The following is a 20876-nucleotide window of genomic DNA, read 5'->3' as shown; positions in this document are numbered from 1 at the left end:
TCCTACACGTATACACACATTTTGTATCATTACCAATTAATATCATTAACGCTATTATTCATGCTTACACTCCAAACTCCTAGTGTTTCTATAATCTAGTTAGCCTCCTCCTTGGGCTGCTCCTGGTAAGACTCAACGTTCATATCCTTGAGTCCAAGATCGTCATTCTGCTCGTCAGTTCGCTCGAAGTCTTCATGGTTCATGTTGGGGTCAGCATCAGGAGCAAAGGGGTTCTGAATGTAAGAGGCAGCGAGAGGGTCCTCCATCACCAGAGTGAAAGGAATCTTGCCCTCAGCAGCGCTTTTGAGTCGAGCCAGGAAAGTTCGCCATCGCTGCTCGGTCTCGACAGTCATGGAGTCGGAAGTCTGAGTGAAGACTCGCTCGTCAAGCTCGTCGTGAACCTGGTTGAGGAGACCCTCAATGGTGGTGAATCGACCTCCAAGAGTTCCGGCTGTCAGGTCCAGATCCAGCTCGGGAATGTGCAGTCTACAGGACTCGGACTTGAGAATGTCTCGAGTCAGATCCTCGGGGTCATCACACAGAAGAGTGGTTCGCTTACCCTTCTCGGGAACCTCTCCTCCGGTCTTGACCTCGTTTGACTTGTATCCACAGTCCTCACAAACAGTGGCCATGATGATGACATCCTTAAAATGGGGGATGTTGACCACCTTCATGTTGGTGGGACAGTTCTTGGAGAAACAAGAAGGACACGAAGACTCAAAGGTTTGGACCTCGGAGTGCATGTTCTCAATTTCAGAGCCATCGGCGGTGGTGATAGTATCGGAAGCAGCAGTAATAGAGGGAGCTGCGTCGTTCACAGCCTGGGCAACAGATTGGTTTCTAGCAGGGGTGTCATCCTCCTGAACAGACAGACCCAGAGCCTTCGCCATGGCCTTGGTTCGGAAGTACTCAACGTGAGACCACTTGGAAGAGGGCTCTCCGGGAACGTACTCGATCCACGAGTTTCCAGCTGGATCGTCGACCTGGACGGTGAAGGGGTATCGCTGCTCATCTCCCTCAATGGTGCCTCTGATCTTGGCCAAAAATTCCTCGATCTTCGCGTGGGTCTCTGGGTCCACATGCTGTCGCACGGGCTGGTCGCTCTCGAGATCCTCAGCAAGTTGGGTGAGGAGACCCTCAACGTTGGTCAACTGGCCTCGCTTGGCAGGAATCTCAACATCGAGCTCGACAAACTTCACGTTTCCAGAGTCGCTCTTGACCACCTGTCGGGCCAGATCCTCCTTCTTCTCTACTCGCAGCATGTACTTGCTGCCCTTTTCGCTGACCTGGGCAGCAGGCTGGATCTCGGAGTTCTTCAGATGACAGTGGGGACACTCAAAAGACATGAGCACAATCTCCCGGAAGTAAGGAATTCGAGTGAGCAGCAGTCGGGTGATTCCGGTCTTCTCACAGTTGACACAGAAAGACTCAATCTCCTGTACTGGGTGTCCCTCGGCATCCTCAGCTCCGGTCTTTCTCAGACCTTGGCTGTCGACTTGGTTGTCCACATTGGAGGCGTGGTCTCCTACCGACTGAAACATCTCAGCGTCCTCCTCGGTTTTTTGTCGCTTGTCATCGTGTACAGGCACGTTTGTGTTTGTGTTATCAGCCATTGTTGTGTTGTGTATGGTTGTGTTGCCTTCGCAGTGGAAATTTCATACATGTTAAATAAATGGACCCAATAAAAAAATTTAGGCTCTTGGTGCAGCTGGCCTGCAAAGCAGCTTAATGGAACCATGGGGAAGAGTGTGGAAGTGGCGATAAATACAAGGAGAATCGAAGTGGGCGTAAAGCATGTCGATTTGTAAGCGTCCCTTACTTGTTGATTACTCCTTTAGGTTCCTTCCTCATCTCTATAATGTTCTATACTATTCTATACTATTCTAAAGCAGACCACACATTTCAAACGAAGGTTCGATCGGGCACCATGTGCGCCGCACACTGATGCCTTGGTTGGTAATAGTGCAGAGCGACAGCATCTTAGTAAGCGGAGAGAGGAATGTATGAATGTACGATAGTTTAAATGAAATTCTATTTGAATCTTCAGTATCGTATGTGTTGGTAACATCTGTATTGGTACAGTACATATATATCTGCCCGCCAAAGTGATGCAGACATTAGCACACCATTGTTCTGTCTATACTTGCTTACTTCTTGTATTCAATAATTCATTAGCTGTAGTGTTTTTTCTTTTTGGTAACGATTTCTAACCGTCAAATGACTAGTTCCATTCAATGGTCCAGTCGAGCTTCTCGCCGGCTCGGAAAGGAACAACACCGTCGTCCTCAGGACCGATGAGACCAGGAATGACAACCTCCTTCCTGACAACAGTGACCTCGGGGCCGCTGGTGGCCATGTTCTCGATCTGGTAAAACTTTCGGCCGTTATCGGTGACGAACTTCTTGAGATTATCGAGCTTGCCGGCCTTGTCGAAGACCTGGGCGACGTAGGTCAGAGCGTGGCTCTGAGTGAAGACACCAGCAGGGGCGTTGTTGCAGGTTCGCTTGTTCTTGATAGGGTGAGGAGCAGAGTCGGATCCGAAGAAGAACTTGGGTGAGCCGGAGGTGGCGGCAGCCACGAGAGCGTCTCGATCAGAGGGCAGCTTGGCAACAGGCTTGCAGAAGTTGATGGCGTTACCGGACCAGTTGTCGATAATCAGAGACAGGTGGTGAGCAGTGATAGAGCCGGAGACGTTGTCATCACAGGCGTTGACAGCATCAACAGCAGCCTTGGTGGTGCAGTGCTCGAGAACGATTCGCAGCTTGGGGAACATCTTGTTGAGCTCTCCAAGGGTGGGCAGGAACCGCTCCTCGGCGTTCAGAACGGTGATGTCGCTCTGGGGAGTGCTGGGGCACTCACCGTGCAGGTTAAGAACAAGGTTGTGCTCCTCCATGGCTCGGAAGACGGGGTAGTACTGCTCGTATGAAGAGACTCCCTGATCGGAGTTTGTGGTGACACCCGCAGGATAGACCTTGATACCGGAGACTCCCTTCTTAGCAGCGTCAGCAACAACCTCGGGGGTGATCTCTGGAGACAGATACATGGTGACCATGAACTCGGTGTCAGGGGCCAGGGCCTGGAGCTCCTGCTTGTACTCAAAAGCTCGCTCGGGAGAAGTGACGGGAGGGACCAGGTTGGGCATGACGTAGGCGACGGAGAAACCGCCCTGCTTGACGGTGGGGGTGACGAGCTTCATCATCTCGCCCTGTCGCAGGTGGACGTGCATGTCGACGGGGTGGCCAAGGTTGATAGAAGTCATTGTGGTGATGTGTGTATGTTGAGGTTAGTGTTAGTCGGTGATTCAAATTTATCAGTGAAATATTGATTCATAGAAGCTAAAAATTGGTTAAATGGGGTTTAGGTTCTGACCGAGGGACCAGCCTGGGAGCAACTTTAGGCTTCTGGAAGGGTCTAGTTGAGAGGAGTCGGATGTTATTGTCTGGTGTAAATGGCGGTATTTTCAACAGTGACATTTTTTAACAGCAGAGAGACACGCGAAGCGTTATCTCGGAACATCACTTCTCCTTTCAACAAGCTTGTGGTGAAGAGCTCCTCAGACCTACCCCATACCCGGGTCCTTATCGGCTCTAGACTGCATTTCGTGCAGTAAGCGCATTTTGGGACATTTGATTAGCGGACGAGATGGGTCACGGTGGTAGAGTAGAGTAGAAACGATTGGTGCTATACTTGTAGCACTTGTACAACAGTGTAAAATGGAATGATGGGGGCAAATAAAGTAGAGATTCATAAATAAATTATGATGCTACTCTTACTGTACCTTTACCTCTCATATACCGCCATTGATATCCCATTTCAACCTGGCGAAACTGCACCAAATAAAGCGAGTTCGTGAGGTGAGGTTCCATACAAGATCTAGACTGACCTACAGTACATACGATATATTACAAGAAAATTCAGTGCAATTTAGGTGCATATTTCATGGAGTCCAGATCAGTTTGTTGTTTCAACTCGTTTGATACAGGCAGACATTACACAGTCAGAATGGAACGCTACATATTACAAGCACCTACATACTGTACATACTGTACTTGTAGTGGTACTTGTGCGAATGGAACACATGACACAGAAACGTCGTGGAATGGCGAAGGGGTTCACTTTTACAAGTACATACTCGTATACCGCTACAAGTAAACAATTGGTACATTGTACTTGTACTACAAGTAGTATCGGTGCTGTACCATGAGTATGTACTCGTACGATACACCACTCAACATCAGTCTCATGCATACTGCTGGTAATCCAGAGCAACCCGACGACCCCGCCAAACAAACCGCAAGTAACTTCGGGAGTTTTAGGTCAACCCGGATACACGGGTAGCGGTACTTCTACGGTGTTTTTTTGATACATGTGGCTGGAGTTTCTCATCTGTCTTGTGTCAAGTCAGACACCCAAACAGCGGTTGCCATGGTTACGGTGAACGACCGAGCTACGCTCCCCACTATTAGCCTAGTTCAGAATTACTGTTACTTGTAGTGGGTGTTTCATATTTCCACCGACGAGCTCACAAGACAGTTACTGTATGAGGTTTGTAACGCATACAACCTATCGGCGTTAACAATCTCTAGTCAGTCAGATGGCCCCCAAACCACGATATCTTACCAGGGGCCTGGCCTGAACTTTATCATCGTACAAGTACGGTACGAGTACACAAATGCCATAATTAGTTCGCTGATTCCATAATCACATCATTGGTGTCACATCATCTTTATGGCTTCTCGTACATTTCCAAAATCTCCACTCGACGATCAAAACAAGTTGTTATTGTTTACCCATCTCTGTTCCTTACTTCCATTGCGTTTAACGCTTTGCTTCACCAACCTTATGTCGCCATTTCTCTGCTGAAGAACCTTAAACACCAACTTATATCACGACGCGTTCCGTATATTCATCGACCTCATCGTCGACTGGCACCTCTGCATCTGGTAATGGAGAAGGAACAGAAGATTCTGGAGGTTCTCAAGGAAATGGCGCGGCTGCTGGATGTGCCGCTGGATGACGAGGGTCTCCGAATATGCTACGAAATGTGCAAGGACGGATCGGTGGAGCCTGCTGCTTTGGCCGTGAGTACAAGATAAATGATTTTTATTTTTATTTTTTAGCATGGGATGTTTACTTATAAGAGGAAATGGCTAACACAGGAGATTTTCATTCAGTATAAAAAGCAGTTTCGCTGATCGGGTGTGTCTGGACATGCTCAGAGCGCGAATGTATTTATTTTAATTTATTCATGGACAAATAACGGGCTACGTGAGGTCATTAATAACTTTTGGTAACTGTCAGGGGCTCCAGATTTCTGCTGTACAGTATATACTGAAATATATCCCATTGTAAAAGTGCAGTATGTACTGCATACACACCAGTATGTACAATAGGCAGTATCGAACAAGTACTTGCAATACCGTCTACTGGAATCGTATTAATTATCATGTAGCGACAGTATGTCTACCATAACTTCAACGATCAATCAAATATAATAGTTTTCATTCTATACCTCTAACTAGCCTGAGCACTGCAGCACAAACCCACAGATACTCTCATCAAACATCCTCTAATGTCATAGGTCTGTATGTATAGTCCTTCAAATATGCAACTTCTCCACCACGTAACTAGCATCCAACTTGTCATCTCCCTTCTCAATGTACTGCTCTCGCATTGCCACTCGCTCCTGAGCCATCATTCGAAGTTTGAGGGCGTCCACCATAGCAACGGTTTGGGCAGACTCGGTCTGGGTCTGTAGCTCGCTCTTGAGCGACTTCTTTAGCTCCTGAATGGTCTCTAGGTTCCATCCTAGCAGTCCTCCAGCATCAATCACACAGGGAATCAGAGCCCAGCCAGCGTCCATCTTCTGCAGTCGCTCCACCAGACCGTTGAGGTTGGAGATCTCCTTTCGGATGGTCTTGGTAACCTCGGTGGGTCGGAACTCCTCCAGCAGTCGAACGACGGCATCGTTGACAATCTCGTCAGACACAGAAGAGGCCAGAGCCTTGACCAGGGTGGAGCAAGGGAGGGCAGGGGCGTTCACCAGAGCCTGACGCTGCAGGAAAGGGTGAGACTCAAATGTGTCCAACAGGTTGGGGAATCGGTTCGTGGGGAAAAGAGAGTGTGTGAGAAGGTAGGTGAGAGCCTTGACGGGAGGATCGGCCTTAAGAACAGGCTCAGAGTCCTCATAGTTGTCGAACAACAGGGAACAAATCTGGTCCATCAGGAAGTTATCAATTTGGGCATCATCTCGCTCCTCGTACACGGTGAAAGCCAGGTCGGGATTTTGCTTGAGCCACTTCTTGTGCTTCATGTATTTGAGCAGAGCAGAATCGAATGCAGCACCTTGCGAGGCCTTAAGGGTCTCCATCAGAGCCTGAGATTGCTTCTGAGACTTCTTAGCAGCCTTGACCACCACATCATAGCCAGATAGGTTGGCAAAGTCACTCTCTAATCGGTAAGTCTTGGCCATGTGGATGTTGGACATTCTCCAGTCGTGCTGTCGCTGCTGTTCTCGGGTGGCAGAAGTCTGCAAACCCTGTCCTCGAGCAACAGAGTCGAGCAGAGAAGAGCCTGAAGAGAGATCGACAGTGACACCGGAGACACAGAAGCCACCCTTCTGGGGCTGCACACCAAGAACAGTCTGGGTATCGGGATAGAAGGACAGCAGAGAGAGCTGGGACGCATCAACCTCGGTTACAATAGACTCGTAGTATGTATCGACGAGTGTGAGCTTGTCGTTGGAAGACAGCAGTGTAGTTCGAGAGTCAATTGCCAGAATTGAAGAATTACCAGACACACCCTCAGGTCGCTCAATCTGGGTGGTCACCTTGAGAGAGGGGAGGGCAAAGCTGTAGAGAGTGGTGTTTGAGAAGCACGATAGGACATTGTCGACGGCAGAGAACGCAGGCTTAGAGTCGGTAGCGATATCCTTGAGAACCTTGTCAGCAAGAACGACGCATCCAGACGACTTGAGACCCAGCAGAACGGCTCGGTACGAGTCTCGGGAGCCGAGAACAAGCACAACAAGACCGTCACTGAACTCGTCAGTACGGCTATCGGGCATGAACAGAGAGTACTCAGTGATCTGCTTGGCTCCAGCATCAAACAGGGTGGGGATCTTGTCTCCGGAGCCAGCCTGACCAAACAGAGACACTGGAGCGACCTTAACGTGGCCAGACTCGGTCACCAGGTAAATTCTAGAATCATCGGAGCTGGTCCCAACAGCCACCGCAGCCTCTGACAGAGTCAGAGCGCTCTTGTTTCCGTCCTCGGAGTCAACGCATTGCTCGACACGCTCGACAAAAAACTTTTTCCGGTCCCGGATCGAGACGTAGACAACACCAGTCTTCGTGCTAGGAGCATACTGGGTGATGGCGCACACGGCCTGGGTCAAGGACAGGAAGTGAGTCCACACAGATCGAGGGCTTGGGGTGAGTTCGTAGAGAGCAGCCTGGGAGTGGCTAATTCCCAGCAGATACTGGGATCCTGCGCTTCGGCCGGGCACAGCCACCTTGTCGGCCACGGTCAGCGAGCTTTGGGGCAGGTCGCACAGGACAAACGGTTCGGTTAGAGGAGGCATGTCGTGTGATGGTGTGTTGGTGTGTGTGATTTGCAAGATGCAAATAAAATAATTTCTTGTGCATGAACTCTAATAGATTTTTGTGAACCTCGAAACTGCGATTGAGAGGTGGTACAGTAGGTGGTTCAAGTAGCTGGCACTGTGCCCGGAATGTGAGAGAATTTGTTGACAATTTGGAGTTGTTAGAGAATATTCTATAGATTCCTAAATCTGTGTCCTTATTTATCTGCTGCCCCGTTAAAAATCTTTATGTGCGTCTGTCGTTCGCTGATGGTTCCTGGTGGTGGTGAATGGCGTTAGAATAACTTCATCCATTCATTAGCTACAATTTGATACCCCATGGGTAGCGAATATCTGGCAATCCCACTTAATCACTCTGTAGAGACAGAACCTCCTTCGACTCAGAGCTACTGTACATTATCAACAGTTTGAGTTGGGAGGTTTGTACGAGTTGTCCTGATGCTGTGAGGTGGAACAGTTGATAAGACGCAATAACACAGTGGATGTACTATAAAGTCACTCACGTATAGCTGAAACTTTTTCCTAAGTACTCTGAAAGTATCAATAATTCCTTCCCATCCCAATATCGATCCTTTTCTTCAGTTTTTGCATGATTCTATCGCTTCAATCGTCACTCATCAATTCACCTTTGCCATGCAGGTTAACTCTAAAAGTGAAAATTCCAAAAAATATTTTGAACTTTTCCACAATCACACACAATGTTTTCGGCATACAAGGACACGATCGAGGATGGAGATCTGGTACTCGGGTGGATGACCCGTACCGCCATCAAGCCCATTGTGGTTGAAAAGAAGGAAGGGCTCTTCAACACCCGATACGGAGCCTTCCCTCACCGCAACATGGACAAGTATGGAGCTCAGCTTGGAAGCATGTCGAAGCAGGGCTTCATTCATCTGATTCACCCTACTCCCGAGCTATGGACTCTCTCGTTGCCCCACCGTACCCAGATTGTGTACACCACCGACTCATCGTACATTGTTCAGCGTCTCAAGATTCGACCTGGATCGACTGTGATTGAGTCTGGCACTGGTTCTGGTTCCTTCACACACGCTATCAGTCGATCTGCAGGCCTCGCCGGCAAGGTTTACTCGTACGAGTTTCATGAGGAGCGATACAATCTGGCCAAGCAGGAGTTTGAGCGTCATCAGCTGACCAACGTGATCCCCACGCATCGGGATGTGTGCAACGACGGCTTTGACATTGAGAACATCGACGTCAATGCCACTGCCGTTTTCCTCGACCTTCCTGCCCCTTGGACCGCTATTCCCCATCTCGAGCGAGTTATTGACCGATCAGTTGTCTCTCGAGTGTGCTGTTTCTCGCCTTGCTTCGAGCAGGTTGTCAAGGCAGTCCAGGCTCTGCAAGAAGCCGGCTGGGTCGATATTGAGATGGTAGAGGTTGCTGCTAAGCGATGGGAGTCACGACTGGAGATGAAGCGGTCTCTGGACGAGGCTATCACTCGCCTTAGAGACGTCAAAGCCCGACGAGAGACCGGTCTGGCTAAGAGAAATGCTCGAATCAAGGTCGAAACTGAAACTGGAGTGGAGGAGGAAGAGTCGGATGAGCGAGATGCCAAGCGGTCCAAGACCGAGTCGGGTCACAGAGGATACAACCCCTGGGGTAAGGGCCAGAAGATCAAGGAGGGAGATGAGAGCTTTGAATGGACCGAGGTGTCCAAGTGTGAGCAGGAGATCAAGTCGCATACTTCGTACCTGCTGTTCGCCAGCAGGTTGCCAAAGCTGGGCGAAGAGGTATTCGACAAGGACATGTGTGTTCGACCATACAGCGAGCGATGCCCTGAGGCTTCCACTGAGGGTGCTGAGGCTTCCACTGAGGCCACTGAGGCCCCTGCCAGGACTGAAGCATAGGAGATCGGGCGAATGAGGATAGTTAGGATACATAGGACGGTTAATATTATTAGAATAAGTACATACATGTTCACATTGTAGCCAAAATGCATCTGGTCCTGTCAGGAAGTCACAATTTGAAAGACAAACCTGTGCTATCGCACATGTAGAATCATTCAAAACGAAATCTATTCCATCACATATATACAGTTAGCCACCCCGGCCTGGAGGAAAGTACTTGCTAAGAAATTTGACCCACGGGATCAGGAACTTGAAGTAGCTGGCCATGATCTGGGCGCCGTCTTTTTCCATCACCACTGTAGTCTCCAGCTGGATTTTAATCACGAAAGATCTCAACTTAAGTAATCCAGCAGCGGGAGACTCAGCGTCATAGCCCTTGGGAACGTATTTGTACATGTTCTCAGTCACATTCATTTCCAGAAACTCCTTCATGAGACCTTCTGCATCATCGAATCTGCTTTTGAATACCAGACCAGCAGACTTCTTTTGCACCTTTCGAAGGATCTTAGCAATACATTCGCCCTCAGTTTCCTGAATTTCATCCTTGAGTCCTTTCAACGTCTTAGGACCGACATCAGCATCTCCCATGGCGCTGTATCCAGCCCCCACGACCACATGAGAGGGCCAGACGACAAGGAAGTATTTTGGGAATATACCTTTGCATCCGGTAGGACTGAATCCACCCATCCAACGAGGCTTGTAGGGCAGTCCGTTTGAGAATCGCATGTCTCTATGGATTCGAAACTGCAGCTTGATGAGAGGAATCTCAGCAGGCACATGTTCGGGGTGGTTCTTGTGGCACAAAGCTGCCAAGGAAAGGATAAAAGTGTCCCAGTTTTGTTTGGCCTTTTTGAACTCGGCATCATGTGATTTGAACCACTCTCGATTATTGTTCTTTTCTAGGACTTGAATGAAGGACAGCGAGTTAGGGTGTAGAGCCATGTTGGAGTAAGGTATATGGGAAGTGGGTATATCAGTCTCTTCTTCATCATCAGAATCGGCAAAGTACTTGCTTTTCTTAGTTGCTGGCTCAGAAATATCCTCGTTACTCTTCTCTGGTTCACTATCCTCCATGTACTCGTCAGCACTATTATCTGGAGATGACTCACCAGAAGGGATTTCCTCGGAGTCAGGTTCCGAATCATCCTCTGGGATACTTTCATTGGTGGCAGGTTCGTTGCCGTTCTCGTCTTGTGACTGTTCTTCGGATTTTTCACCCTTGTCGACCTCATCCTCGATCTTGGGTGTAATCTGACCATTCTTCAGATCGACGTGATTATTTCGATCCACACTCCTTCTAGTGGCTCGAGTTCTTTTCGCACCATCTGACTTCTGCCCGGAAGCCTGTCCCTTCCGTCCTTGCGGCGCCATAATGTGTGATACACGTAGGAGGAGGTGTGTGAAGAGACGATCTAAATTTGATCCGGCTAAGGGCTGCAGACGAGGTTAACTAAAGGCAGCACTAAGAGGGTGGAGAGAAAACATTGCAACAAGCAGGAAAAATCAAAATCTAAATCGTGTGTTATGTTGTTTCTTCTGGAACGATTCTCGCAAAATCACTCTTTGCCACAAACTGCTCACTGCAACTCACTTATATCCCCCCAATAACTACACCGCCACAAACGCCACACAGGGTCTCAATCCTTCCTCTCGCTCATCGCTTGCCAAACATGATAGCTGCACAGTTGGAAGTTTCTCGTCTTGGGAGTTTATGAACACTTTTAAGGCGAGGCGGTTGTAAACGAGACCTCTTCTACTGCACGCAATGTAGGAGCAAGAGAGAAAAAAAACCAACGTGCGGTTCCCCACTGACTAGCAATGAAGGTGAGACTTTTCTGTGTCTCATTAGGATACCTACAAAATGCATTAACTAGCCTCTTTAGAAACCGCCCAAATCCGAACCCAAAATTCTAATTCTCTCCCCACGCCTTAGCAATCTGCTCTCTCGGCTCTTATATTTAAAGCTTTGATCCACCTCCCAGAAACGAGACATTAACCACCCCTCACACAACACAATGCTTCTGCTCCGTTCACTGCGAGTGACCCCATTGGGCGTCGCTAAGCCCCGCTCAATTGCTGCATTCTCCTCGTTCCAGACTGCTGCTCCTAGCACCGTCTCTCAGACTGCCCGAGCTTTCTCTCGACAGACCACCTCCCGTGTCGCCAACAAGAAGGTCAATGTCATGGCCCAGCTCAACAAGTTCTCCCGACAGTTCTCGTCCGGACGAACCGCCAGACAGGTGAAGATGAACAACAAGGAAAACCCCAACCTGAAACAGAAGTACTCTCAGCATGGACCCTTCTCCATTGCCTGGAACGTGACTCCTCCCTGGATCAAGTTCTTCGGCCTCGCTCTCTTCTTCTTCAACTGTGCCCTGTTCATTACCATGCCCATTCTGTTCATCATTGTACCTCCCTTCCTTCTGCTCATGCTGTGGTTCCGTTCTCGAATCGCATCTTCTCAGATTGGTGTCATGAACCAGCGATGGGTCGGCATGGCCCAGCAGTCTCTCGTCTACAAGACCAAGGGTCCCCTTGATCTGCAGAAACTCAACCGAGTGTGCGTGAACCGAATTCACCAGGCTATCAACGATGATGAGCGAGATATCAATTCTATCCTTAAGGTAGACCCCTTTGCCATGTCTCGAAACGGCCAGTCTCTGACCCTTGATCCTACTGGACGAATCTCCCAGTCTTCCATGCTCTATCCCCGACAGACTAAGATTGATACTGAGAACCCCTTTGACAACCTGCCCGGCCGAGAGGAGATGATTGCCTTCGAGGAGCTGCTGCTCGATAAGTCCATTGAGGGCAAGCCCAAGCAGCAGGTTATTGGTGTTGTTGATGTTGTTCTGACCCACGATGCATCCTTCGATCCCTTTGCCTCCCACTACACTGAAGCTGACAACGAGTTCCACTACCGACTCGAGGTTCGACCCGCTAAGACTCTCTTCCCCGAGTCCAGTGACGTTGTTATTCTAAGCGCCCCTGCCCCCAAGAACACGGAGATGGAGGACGTCACTGACCACATCATCGACGTTGATCCCGTCAGCAAGGAACACTTCGGCGACGACGACAAGAAGGCAAAGAAGGCCTAAACTAGCCATTGGCGCTCCATATCTATTGACTAGACGCTGCATTTGCCTTGCAGTCACATATAAACATATTATTCTGACTTTATACAATATTGATTTCTAGAACAAATCTACGGAACTTGAAGAACGAGAGTTCTCATAGTAAGAGTGTAGCTACAAGTTCATGTACTTGTACCCTGTGGTTTTGAAGCACGCGTTCTTGTCTTTGAATATCATACCATGGCAAACTAAATACGGCCCCCAGCAGCCACGGAATTTGTTGGGGTCGTTGGGACGCCAAACTGAGGTTTCACTTGCTCAGTATCGAGTCCCTATTTCCAGTTCATTCAGACAGCCCATTGAGAGATCTGTCAGACATCCACGTTGTCGGCATGGAACGTGTTAATGCATGGTTGAACACAATACAAGGACAGTACTTACATACAGTACATACAGTAGTTATATAATCTGCGGAAAAATCCCAGCTAAACTCTGCTTTTACTCATAGTAAGCCAATACACTCATTCTATTTCATACATTTTCCTTCTAATGCTATCCCACTGCAGTCTAAGCCGACCGCAACACCTTAAACAAAAACAGCCCCGGGGCTGTCTAGATGGTAACTCCCTGGTTGAGAACCTGGGAAGACCGGAAGGTCAGCCCCTTAGTCTTCTCGATGACCTGTTGGTAGACCGACACCGAAGGGTGGTTGAGGATGACGGTGGAGTCGCTCTCGTCAATCTTGGCGTCCATTCGAGAGTCCTTGATGAGGTTGGCAATCCACTTCTCGCCCTGCTCCTGGGACAGGTTGAGGGTCTGAGACAGCTGAGCAATGTCAACTCGCTGGTGAACTCGGCAGTAGACCTGGGACATAAGTTTTCGGGCAGACTCGAGGAAGGCGTCAGCGGAGTCAGCGAGGAAGAAGTCCTGCTTCAGCACCTTCTCACAGTCAGCAAGCTGGTTCTGGGCATCCTCAAAGGAGTAGTCAATGTACAGAGACTTGACGAATCGGGTAAGGGGGTCCTGGTACTCGTACTCCTCCTGTCCAACGACTCGGACGAGGTCCTTGAGTCGCTTCTGGAAGACAGAAGCAGTGTGAGGATGGCCGCCGGCAATCACAGCAACCACCAGGTACCGCAGAATCCAAGGACAAGCGGCCTGAATAGTGGAGATGTAGGAAGAGGAGAAGAAGAGGTCGCACAGAGCATCCTTACCCTTGGTGTCGTTCTGGAAGAAGGGGAAAAGAGACCAGTGGATGACCCACATTCGCTGGTGCAGCTGCTGCTGGGGGTCCAGAGATCGCGAGTCAACGGAGTCTCGCAGCTTTCCAAGCTCCTCAAGAACGCTGTCCCATTGAGAGGTGAGGATCTCGCAGGCGAAACGGCCCCAAGTGGCAGATGCAACCAGCTCGGGGTCGGTGGACAGAGCTCGGAAATGGTACAGAATGTCGGAGGCAGCCTGGTATCGGCCGGCGTTGTACTGGAACTGTCCAAACTTGTAGAGCAGATTGATCTGCTCGACAGAAAGACCGTACTTTGAGGTCAGCAGAGCCTGGTTCTGGGTCTTGTTCTCCTTGAGCTCGGAAACCACCTCGGGGTTCTCAAGCACCTCAAACACGGGCTTGGTGGCCTCCTCCAGCTCGGCCAGGGTCTTGACAACGTTCTCCTTCTTTGCCTGCAGATCGGCATCGTTCTGGCCAAGCTCCTTGCTCAGCTCCACCAGATAGTCGGTCATGTTGGTGTCCTTGAGCAGGTCATACTCGAGTTGGAGCAGCTCTGTGTCGTTGTAAACACCTCGGCCCTTGAGGAACTGGAGCAGAGGGTAGATGAGATGTCGGTCCAAAAAGGGCAGCGTCTTCTGTGTCAGATCGTACTCCATGATTGTGGTTGTGCGGTGGTGTTCAAAGTAAAGTTTGAATATTTTCACTGTCTGGCGAGGAGGGTAAATTTCAGCACACAAGGTTCTGTAGGAGAGAAGAAAGTCGTGAGGGTGAGAGATGAAGATGGGACAAGAGCTGCGGTTTTAGGTACTTGTAGCTATAAATACCTGGAGATTGTTTGTTTATACAACTTAGTCATTGAAATTGAACGGCGGTAATTTCTTGTTTTTTCCCTCTCTCTAGGGGATATATTGGAAAAATTGAGTCATGCTCAAATGTACGCAGCATAGCTTAGTCATCTTGGTGGTGGTGATGGTGGGCTGTATGACATTTTGGTCATTGAAATAGCATAGCGCGCCACTTTCATACATCCATATGTGACCATTTTCTGTGGCTACTGTCTTTGCACGGATCTTGTCGAGACCTACAGAAGCTGACCCTGTCTCAACGCGATTCGCTTCGGGAGCGAGTGGGATTAGTGTAGCAATATACAGTAACAAGTGAGTCTTTTGAAGCGGAAATGGACTTATTCAAAGGGTGACTTAAACGAGTTTGAACACAATGCTGATTGCCCCTCTTCATTTTGGCATCACAGACATGTCTATTTGTTGTTGGAATAAGGCATCAACCAGTTCCACCTTCAATGGACTGTTGGCCCAGCATAGCATGAGAAAATGAAGCCCCCTTACAGTGCTTGTTTGCTTAGGAAAATGGAGGGTAGAGTTCACACAATAATTCATAGAAGGCCTTAAAGAGTGCTCTTATTGACTCATATCTCCGAGTCTTAGCTTGATACAAAACAACACCCTTCTCCAACTTCCCACACCCTCCCACAACTTCCAATTAGGTTCATGCATAACCTACTCGAACCCAGCTCTACAACATCACCAAGTCACATCGCCATCGAATCATGTCTGAGATGTCAAGCTCCGAACTGTCTTCGGACGGATACTCGTCCGTGCCGTCCATAGCCCACCACATGGACTCGGACGACGACGTATACAACCCCAAGCCCCAGATTTGTCACTGGGTGGGCTGTGAGACCCAGGTAGCCAATCTGGACGCTCTGGTCGATCATCTAAACGAGGTGCATTTTGGAGCCCGCAAGAGCAAGTACCAATGTGATTGGGCTGGCTGCTCGCGACAGGGTATGGTCCAGCCGTCGCGATTCGCGCTGGTATCACACATGCGAAGTCACACTGGAGAGAAGCCCTTCTACTGCTCTGTTCCCGAATGCGACAGAAATTTCACCCGAAGTGACGCTCTGGCCAAACACATGCGAACCGTGCACGAAACCGAGCAATTGCGACCAAGCGACCCGCAATTCAAGACCCATCACAGTGGAGTAATTGGCAATGTGGATGCGGTGGTGGAGCATTTGGAGCCTAGAAGTCTGCACACTCTTGCCACGACTCTGGAGAATGAAACCCGGACCATGGGACGAACCAACGAGGTGCAGAAGATCACGGACATCGTCAAGGACACCATACCAGTGCTCAGAATCATGGAGTACCCGGAAGATGGGGACTTACAGACGATGCCCTCAGAGACCCTGAAAACACTGTACCAGGACCTCAAACGCAAGGAGGCGTGGGCGCTGCAGCTGCAAAATGACCTGCAGAAGGAGCTCAAGATCGGAAATAGAAAGAGACGGCGACTGTGGCTGGAAAAGGAGGGCTTGCTGGACAAAATCATGAACTTTGCACCCGAAGGAGCCGTGCGAGAGGCGATGATTTCTTCCTCGGTGAAGAACGAACCTCTAGAAGCATCACTTGAGCTAAGCTCATCGAAAGAAAACAAGGATCCGCCAGCACCGGTGCCTGTGCTTGAGCCCAACTACTCTTCTTCCCAGAGCCATGTCAATGGAAACGGCGTTTCTGGAGAAACCACCAAAACTGAAGCTGCTGATCCAGCTCAGAGTTAGTCCTTTTTCTCCTTCTGAAGGAACTCATTTCATGCCTTCACTATTTATAACAATGTATTTTTTCACCTACCTATTGTATGTCGTACAATATCTTGCTGTTTCGCACTCGTATCGAGTTAGCCTACAGTAACCTTCGTCACATATTAATGTAGAGTTGTATATGGAGTGTTATGATAGCTATACGATGTAGCACAGACAATAGGACTAAGGTGTGAAAGACACACTCATAATATCATCTCTCGCAGCAAACTTGCTGTTCCATATTGCTCTTATCCACGACTACAGCTGCTAACTACTGTACCAGTACTCCCGACTTTGATCTCTCCGTATAAGCTACATATTCGAAACATCGCATAAAGCTACATTTTGTGAGTGTGATATTCACATCCAACCTTATCCCGCCTCCGTGCGTACCTTTCCATCATACAACAATGCACACTGGAAAACTGCTGAGAGCAGCTGCGCTGGTAGAAATTGCCCGGAGAGCCCACAAGAACAAGTCGCTGACGCCGGCTGCAATTGTGGCCGCGGTTGTCACCGGAATCATCCACGCGGTCCACCCCTGGTCCGTGTGCATGGTGCTCTTGTTTGCTTTCTACCTGCCCTCGTCCAAGTTCACCAAGATGAAGGCCGACTTCAAGAGCACGCTCACGGAGACCCGTGGCGACCACATTGTCACTGAGATCCAGGCCGCCAAGGATGAGCGGTTCGAAAAGTCAGACCCCAGATCACGAATCAAGACCAAGCGAAAGGTGACCAACGCTAAGGAGAAGGTCCACGAGACCCGAACCGTCGCCCAGGTACTATGCAACTCTGTGTTCGCCTCCATTCTACTCATTCTGCACTACTACTTCAAAATTTACAAGTCCCCAGACGGCAGACAGTCCAAGTGGGACAAATCGGACTGGCTCATGGTCGGATTCATTGCTCATTACGCCGTGGTTACTGCAGACACCTTTTCGTCAGAGCTTGGAATTCTCTCCAAGTACCCTCCCATTCTTATTACCACCTTCCAACCGTGTCCCAAGGGCACCAATGGAGGTATCTCCCCCCTGGGATGCATGGTGGCTCTTGCTGGCGGTCTCTACATTGGCATTGTGACCGTGTTGGTGGTTCCCCTAGGAAAGTCGTGGAAGATCGCCGACGCCCTGTTGTTCATCTTGTTCATGGGCTCTGTAGGCCTCTGCGGATCACTGCTGGACTCCTTGCTAGGAGCTCTCTTCCAGAAGTCAGTAGTCAACGAGGGAGGAAAGATTGTGGAGATGAGCGGAGGACGAAAAGTGGAGCAGGCAGCTGATCTAAAGTCTGTTGCAGGAGCTGATATCCTCAGCAACAATGGCGTCAATCTTACCATGGCCATCACAGCTAGTTGTGTGACAATGGCTCTGTGGAAGATGAAATTCCCCTGAAGAATGCGTACGTAATAATAATTTATAGATGTAAAAAAGATTTCTTTCCGTATGAGATGTTTTGTTGTTTGCCTAGTGTTTCAACCGGTTGATTGGCGCATCAGGCTGTATGCTCTGTCCGCAATTTAACAGTGCGTGGTTCTGATGTCTAACTACCTCGGTAAGTAGAGTAAGAGTAGTTGGAAATCAGCAGAGGGATGTGGTAGTGAGCGTCAGCGGGACTGGGGATGGTGAAATGCACATCAACAAAAGGGAAAAAGGATTTGGTCTTCTCAACATCTCCGTTGGCAGCAGTAACAAAATACTGTTCAGTCTCGAAACGGATCTTGTACAATCCGGGAAGAGGTGCAGTGGTGAACTCGGGAAAAGAGTTTTCGAGAGTCCACAGAGCCACTCGCCCGTCTTTGTTGGTTCGAGCCTTGCCCAGAGCCTCAGTCTCAGAGGTAGCCCGCTGGGGTCCTCCAGACACGTTGCCAATTCGGTAGATCTGGCACAGCACGTTTTCCGCAGGACGGCCTCGGGTTGTGTCGAGAATATGGCAGGTAATGGGATGTCTTTCCATGGCGTGAGATAAATTGGTAGGCGTGTGTGTGTAAGAGGTGGTGGTTGTTCGGCGCTGATAACGATCTTCATGCACGCTCATGCACGGAGGAGCAGGGTTCGGAGATGTCCGATAGGAAGTATGGGGGTTTACAGGAGACTAAAGAGAATCAGGAGAATTAGGAAACCATAGAAAATACAAAATATACCAACCCAAGTTTCGGTTACGTCTCAATTATCAGCTAGATTCTCATCAACTGGCTGGCTTGTTCACAGTGCTATAACGAATGTAGAGTAGGGATGTTGCGAGAAAACGGCGCGCGTTTCCAGTGTAAAATGGGTGTAGAGGTGTGATCAAAACATGGCTATAGAGGCCAATAAGGGCAGCTCTTATGAAAAACGACGATGTTGAGTAACCTCATTCTGCATTTTTCGCGCTCATCCCTCACAGTGCCAATGCAAGCTGTGGTGTAACTTCTGTACGCGAGATGATACATATCGTAACTAAATTTTCAACTAATATGTTGTTTTGTTTACATGATTAACTATACTGTGATCATCAGAATTTCGTACTTTGGGCGAGCAAGAGAGATCAACATACGAGCAATCACGTGTAAAACATTTAAATCTTATGATTTCTTCCTACAAAAAGTGAAAACTTCTTCTACATCAATCCAGCTGCTGTAGTATCGACATCAAATCTTTTGTTGTCGTCACCTCGCCACCAGTTCGATTGATCTGAAACTCAGATTTAATTTATACCAACATCCTGCATGAAGCCAAACCTGAGCTGACCAGCAACATACCACCAGTACCCGAGTCTGCAAACCCCCAAAACATCGACCATGTCGCTGGACAGGTCGAAGTACTATGGCCATTGGGTTCCTCTCAGTTGCTACGATATCCAGCGACTAGATCGTAAAGCGGTCTCTCGTTCTGAGAGTAACACCCGGAAGAACTACGCGTCACGTCTGATTCATTTCTACAAGACCCATCCCATTACTCACATTCGACTGACAGGCTCAGTCATGTCTGTTGATGTGCGAACTATCAACAACGATATCCATGGCAAGCTGTCTGTGTCACTGGAGGTTGACGACGGGTCGGGAGAGACAGTAGTGGCATCATTCCTTTGGAGAGGAGATATGGGAAGTGTTAAAGCCCATTATGACAAGCTGTTACACAAGACTGTGTCTGTTCGAGGTACGCCTTTCACTCGCTTCTGGAATGAAGGCAAGGTTGTGTCGCTGGATCTGAAGAGTGTTGATTTGCTCGATTTCGCAGGCGAGATGGAAGCGATAGACAACCGCATGTACACGTTGGAACAACTCAATCTGTCCCCAGCATTTGATTACACGCATGAACTTCCAGAGGAGGAGCAAGCTGATGTCAAGTTTCTCGACTACGAGGTCATGAGTTTCAAGAACGCGGTGAGTTTCACCGACGTCGAGAAGGCTGTGATTGTTGAGGACAAGAATGGAGGAAAGGTGCAAGGAAAGGAGCAGAAGGATAAGAAAGAAAAAGGAACTGGAGCCGAGCATAAAGGAGATACTGAAGAGTTGGGGAGGAAGGATAACGAAAGAGAAAAGGATAAAGGAGCGATCGAAGAAGTGGCCGAGGTACAGGACCACCCGCAATATCCCAACCTGGCACAGCTGTTTAGACTACCGAGTGCAGGCAAGGCCCAGAAGACTGTGCAGCTACCAGACGAAGTAATTGTCATCGAGGAAGATGAAGATTCTCAGGATATGGTGGATAAGACCAACCGTCATGGTGAATCTAACGGGCACTCTGAGATTGAACGCCATACTGACCTGGCCGAAGTGATAGATGTCGAGGAGATCGATATTCTCGAACAAGAACTGGATGAGCCAGTTACTGAACAAACTCCCGAGAAAACTTCTGTGAAATTCACTAGACAAGTCGCTGGGCAATCTACAGAGAAATCTGAACGAACGGATCATAACAACAACTCCCTTGAAGCTGTCACCATTGAGCCACCTGCAGACACTGGTGGACATGTGGAGGTTCTCTCTTCTGATTCAGATATCCAGTTCGGTATTATGAACAAGTTCATTTTGGGAAAGTCGTCATCCCCTGATGGAGGAGCTTCGACTTCCTCTTCCCCTATTGTTGTAGAGTTTAGCAGTTCAAACTCCAAGGATGGCTCGCAAAGCCAGGAATTCCAGATCATAAAGAAGCTACCAAAGAGCGCAAAGAAACCATCATCCGAGCCATCTACACATCCAACACCTCAGAAGACGAAAATCACTCCTACGAAGTCTTGTCCCAAGTTCAAGTATACCGATTTTCCAGCATTGAAACGTCGAAGATACACCCCTGATACGGCGTGAGGCATGCGGTGCACAGTCGCATTCATCAACATTTTGCATAGCTATAATTTATTCAATCCAATACTACAAACAGTGGAGGGTTCATGATTTAGTAGGTTTAATCTATTGTACCAATACCCAAAATACTACTTCGCAGTGCTACTATGAAAGTTCAAGATATTGGGTGGATACAGTTCGAGATATCGCATTGGGGATAGAGTTGAGGCCGCTCGGTATATTAGAACT

General features: G+C 48.8%; 11 protein-coding genes across 11 annotated transcripts; 5 read left to right on the top strand and 6 right to left on the bottom strand.

Annotated features, from left to right (window-relative positions):
• Positions 1-95: 95 nt before the first annotated feature.
• Positions 96-1613, bottom strand: YALI1_F30004g (uncharacterized protein; the record flags this gene model as incomplete). The annotated part of the gene is made up of 1 exon (XM_505766.3): positions 96-1613. One exon carries the CDS (start codon positions 1611-1613, stop codon positions 96-98), a length of 1518 nt encoding a protein of 505 aa, XP_505766.1.
• A 608-nt stretch (positions 1614-2221) lies between these two features.
• On the bottom strand, positions 2222-3259 carry YALI1_F29987g (uncharacterized protein; the record flags this gene model as incomplete). Its single annotated transcript, XM_505765.3, has 1 exon — positions 2222-3259. One exon carries the CDS (start codon positions 3257-3259, stop codon positions 2222-2224), a length of 1038 nt encoding a protein of 345 aa, XP_505765.3.
• A 2340-nt stretch (positions 3260-5599) lies between these two features.
• Positions 5600-7582, bottom strand: YALI1_F29944g (uncharacterized protein; the record flags this gene model as incomplete). Its single annotated transcript, XM_505764.3, has 1 exon — positions 5600-7582. The coding sequence occupies one exon, from the start codon at positions 7580-7582 to the stop codon at positions 5600-5602; it is 1983 nt and encodes a 660-aa protein (XP_505764.2).
• Positions 7583-8301: 719 nt separating this feature from the next.
• YALI1_F29937g (uncharacterized protein) lies at positions 8302-9471 on the top strand (the record flags this gene model as incomplete). The annotated part of the gene is made up of 1 exon (XM_505763.3): positions 8302-9471. The coding sequence occupies one exon, from the start codon at positions 8302-8304 to the stop codon at positions 9469-9471; it is 1170 nt and encodes a 389-aa protein (XP_505763.2).
• Positions 9472-9660: 189 nt separating this feature from the next.
• YALI1_F29911g (uncharacterized protein) lies at positions 9661-10842 on the bottom strand (the record flags this gene model as incomplete). Its single annotated transcript, XM_505762.3, has 1 exon — positions 9661-10842. The coding sequence occupies one exon, from the start codon at positions 10840-10842 to the stop codon at positions 9661-9663; it is 1182 nt and encodes a 393-aa protein (XP_505762.1).
• Positions 10843-11486: 644 nt separating this feature from the next.
• On the top strand, positions 11487-12569 carry YALI1_F29905g (uncharacterized protein; the record flags this gene model as incomplete). Its single annotated transcript, XM_505761.3, has 1 exon — positions 11487-12569. One exon carries the CDS (start codon positions 11487-11489, stop codon positions 12567-12569), a length of 1083 nt encoding a protein of 360 aa, XP_505761.1.
• Positions 12570-13157: 588 nt separating this feature from the next.
• On the bottom strand, positions 13158-14423 carry YALI1_F29876g (uncharacterized protein; the record flags this gene model as incomplete). Its single annotated transcript, XM_505760.3, has 1 exon — positions 13158-14423. One exon carries the CDS (start codon positions 14421-14423, stop codon positions 13158-13160), a length of 1266 nt encoding a protein of 421 aa, XP_505760.1.
• A 911-nt stretch (positions 14424-15334) lies between these two features.
• On the top strand, positions 15335-16348 carry YALI1_F29867g (uncharacterized protein; the record flags this gene model as incomplete). Its single annotated transcript, XM_505759.3, has 1 exon — positions 15335-16348. One exon carries the CDS (start codon positions 15335-15337, stop codon positions 16346-16348), a length of 1014 nt encoding a protein of 337 aa, XP_505759.1.
• A 431-nt stretch (positions 16349-16779) lies between these two features.
• Positions 16780-17757, top strand: YALI1_F29852g (uncharacterized protein; the record flags this gene model as incomplete). The annotated part of the gene is made up of 1 exon (XM_505758.3): positions 16780-17757. The coding sequence occupies one exon, from the start codon at positions 16780-16782 to the stop codon at positions 17755-17757; it is 978 nt and encodes a 325-aa protein (XP_505758.1).
• A 148-nt stretch (positions 17758-17905) lies between these two features.
• YALI1_F29836g (uncharacterized protein) lies at positions 17906-18400 on the bottom strand (the record flags this gene model as incomplete). The annotated part of the gene is made up of 1 exon (XM_505757.3): positions 17906-18400. The coding sequence occupies one exon, from the start codon at positions 18398-18400 to the stop codon at positions 17906-17908; it is 495 nt and encodes a 164-aa protein (XP_505757.2).
• Positions 18401-19142: 742 nt separating this feature from the next.
• YALI1_F29828g (uncharacterized protein) lies at positions 19143-20651 on the top strand (the record flags this gene model as incomplete). Its single annotated transcript, XM_505756.3, has 1 exon — positions 19143-20651. One exon carries the CDS (start codon positions 19143-19145, stop codon positions 20649-20651), a length of 1509 nt encoding a protein of 502 aa, XP_505756.3.
• Between the last annotated feature and the right edge of the window lie 225 nt (positions 20652-20876).

This window comes from Yarrowia lipolytica, chromosome 1F (genome assembly GCF_001761485.1).
Source record: "Yarrowia lipolytica chromosome 1F, complete sequence".
Lineage (NCBI taxonomy): Eukaryota > Fungi > Ascomycota > Dipodascomycetes > Dipodascales > Yarrowia > Yarrowia lipolytica.
The sequence above is the reverse complement of the archived record's forward strand: the minus strand, read 5'-3'. Positions and strand labels throughout refer to the sequence as shown.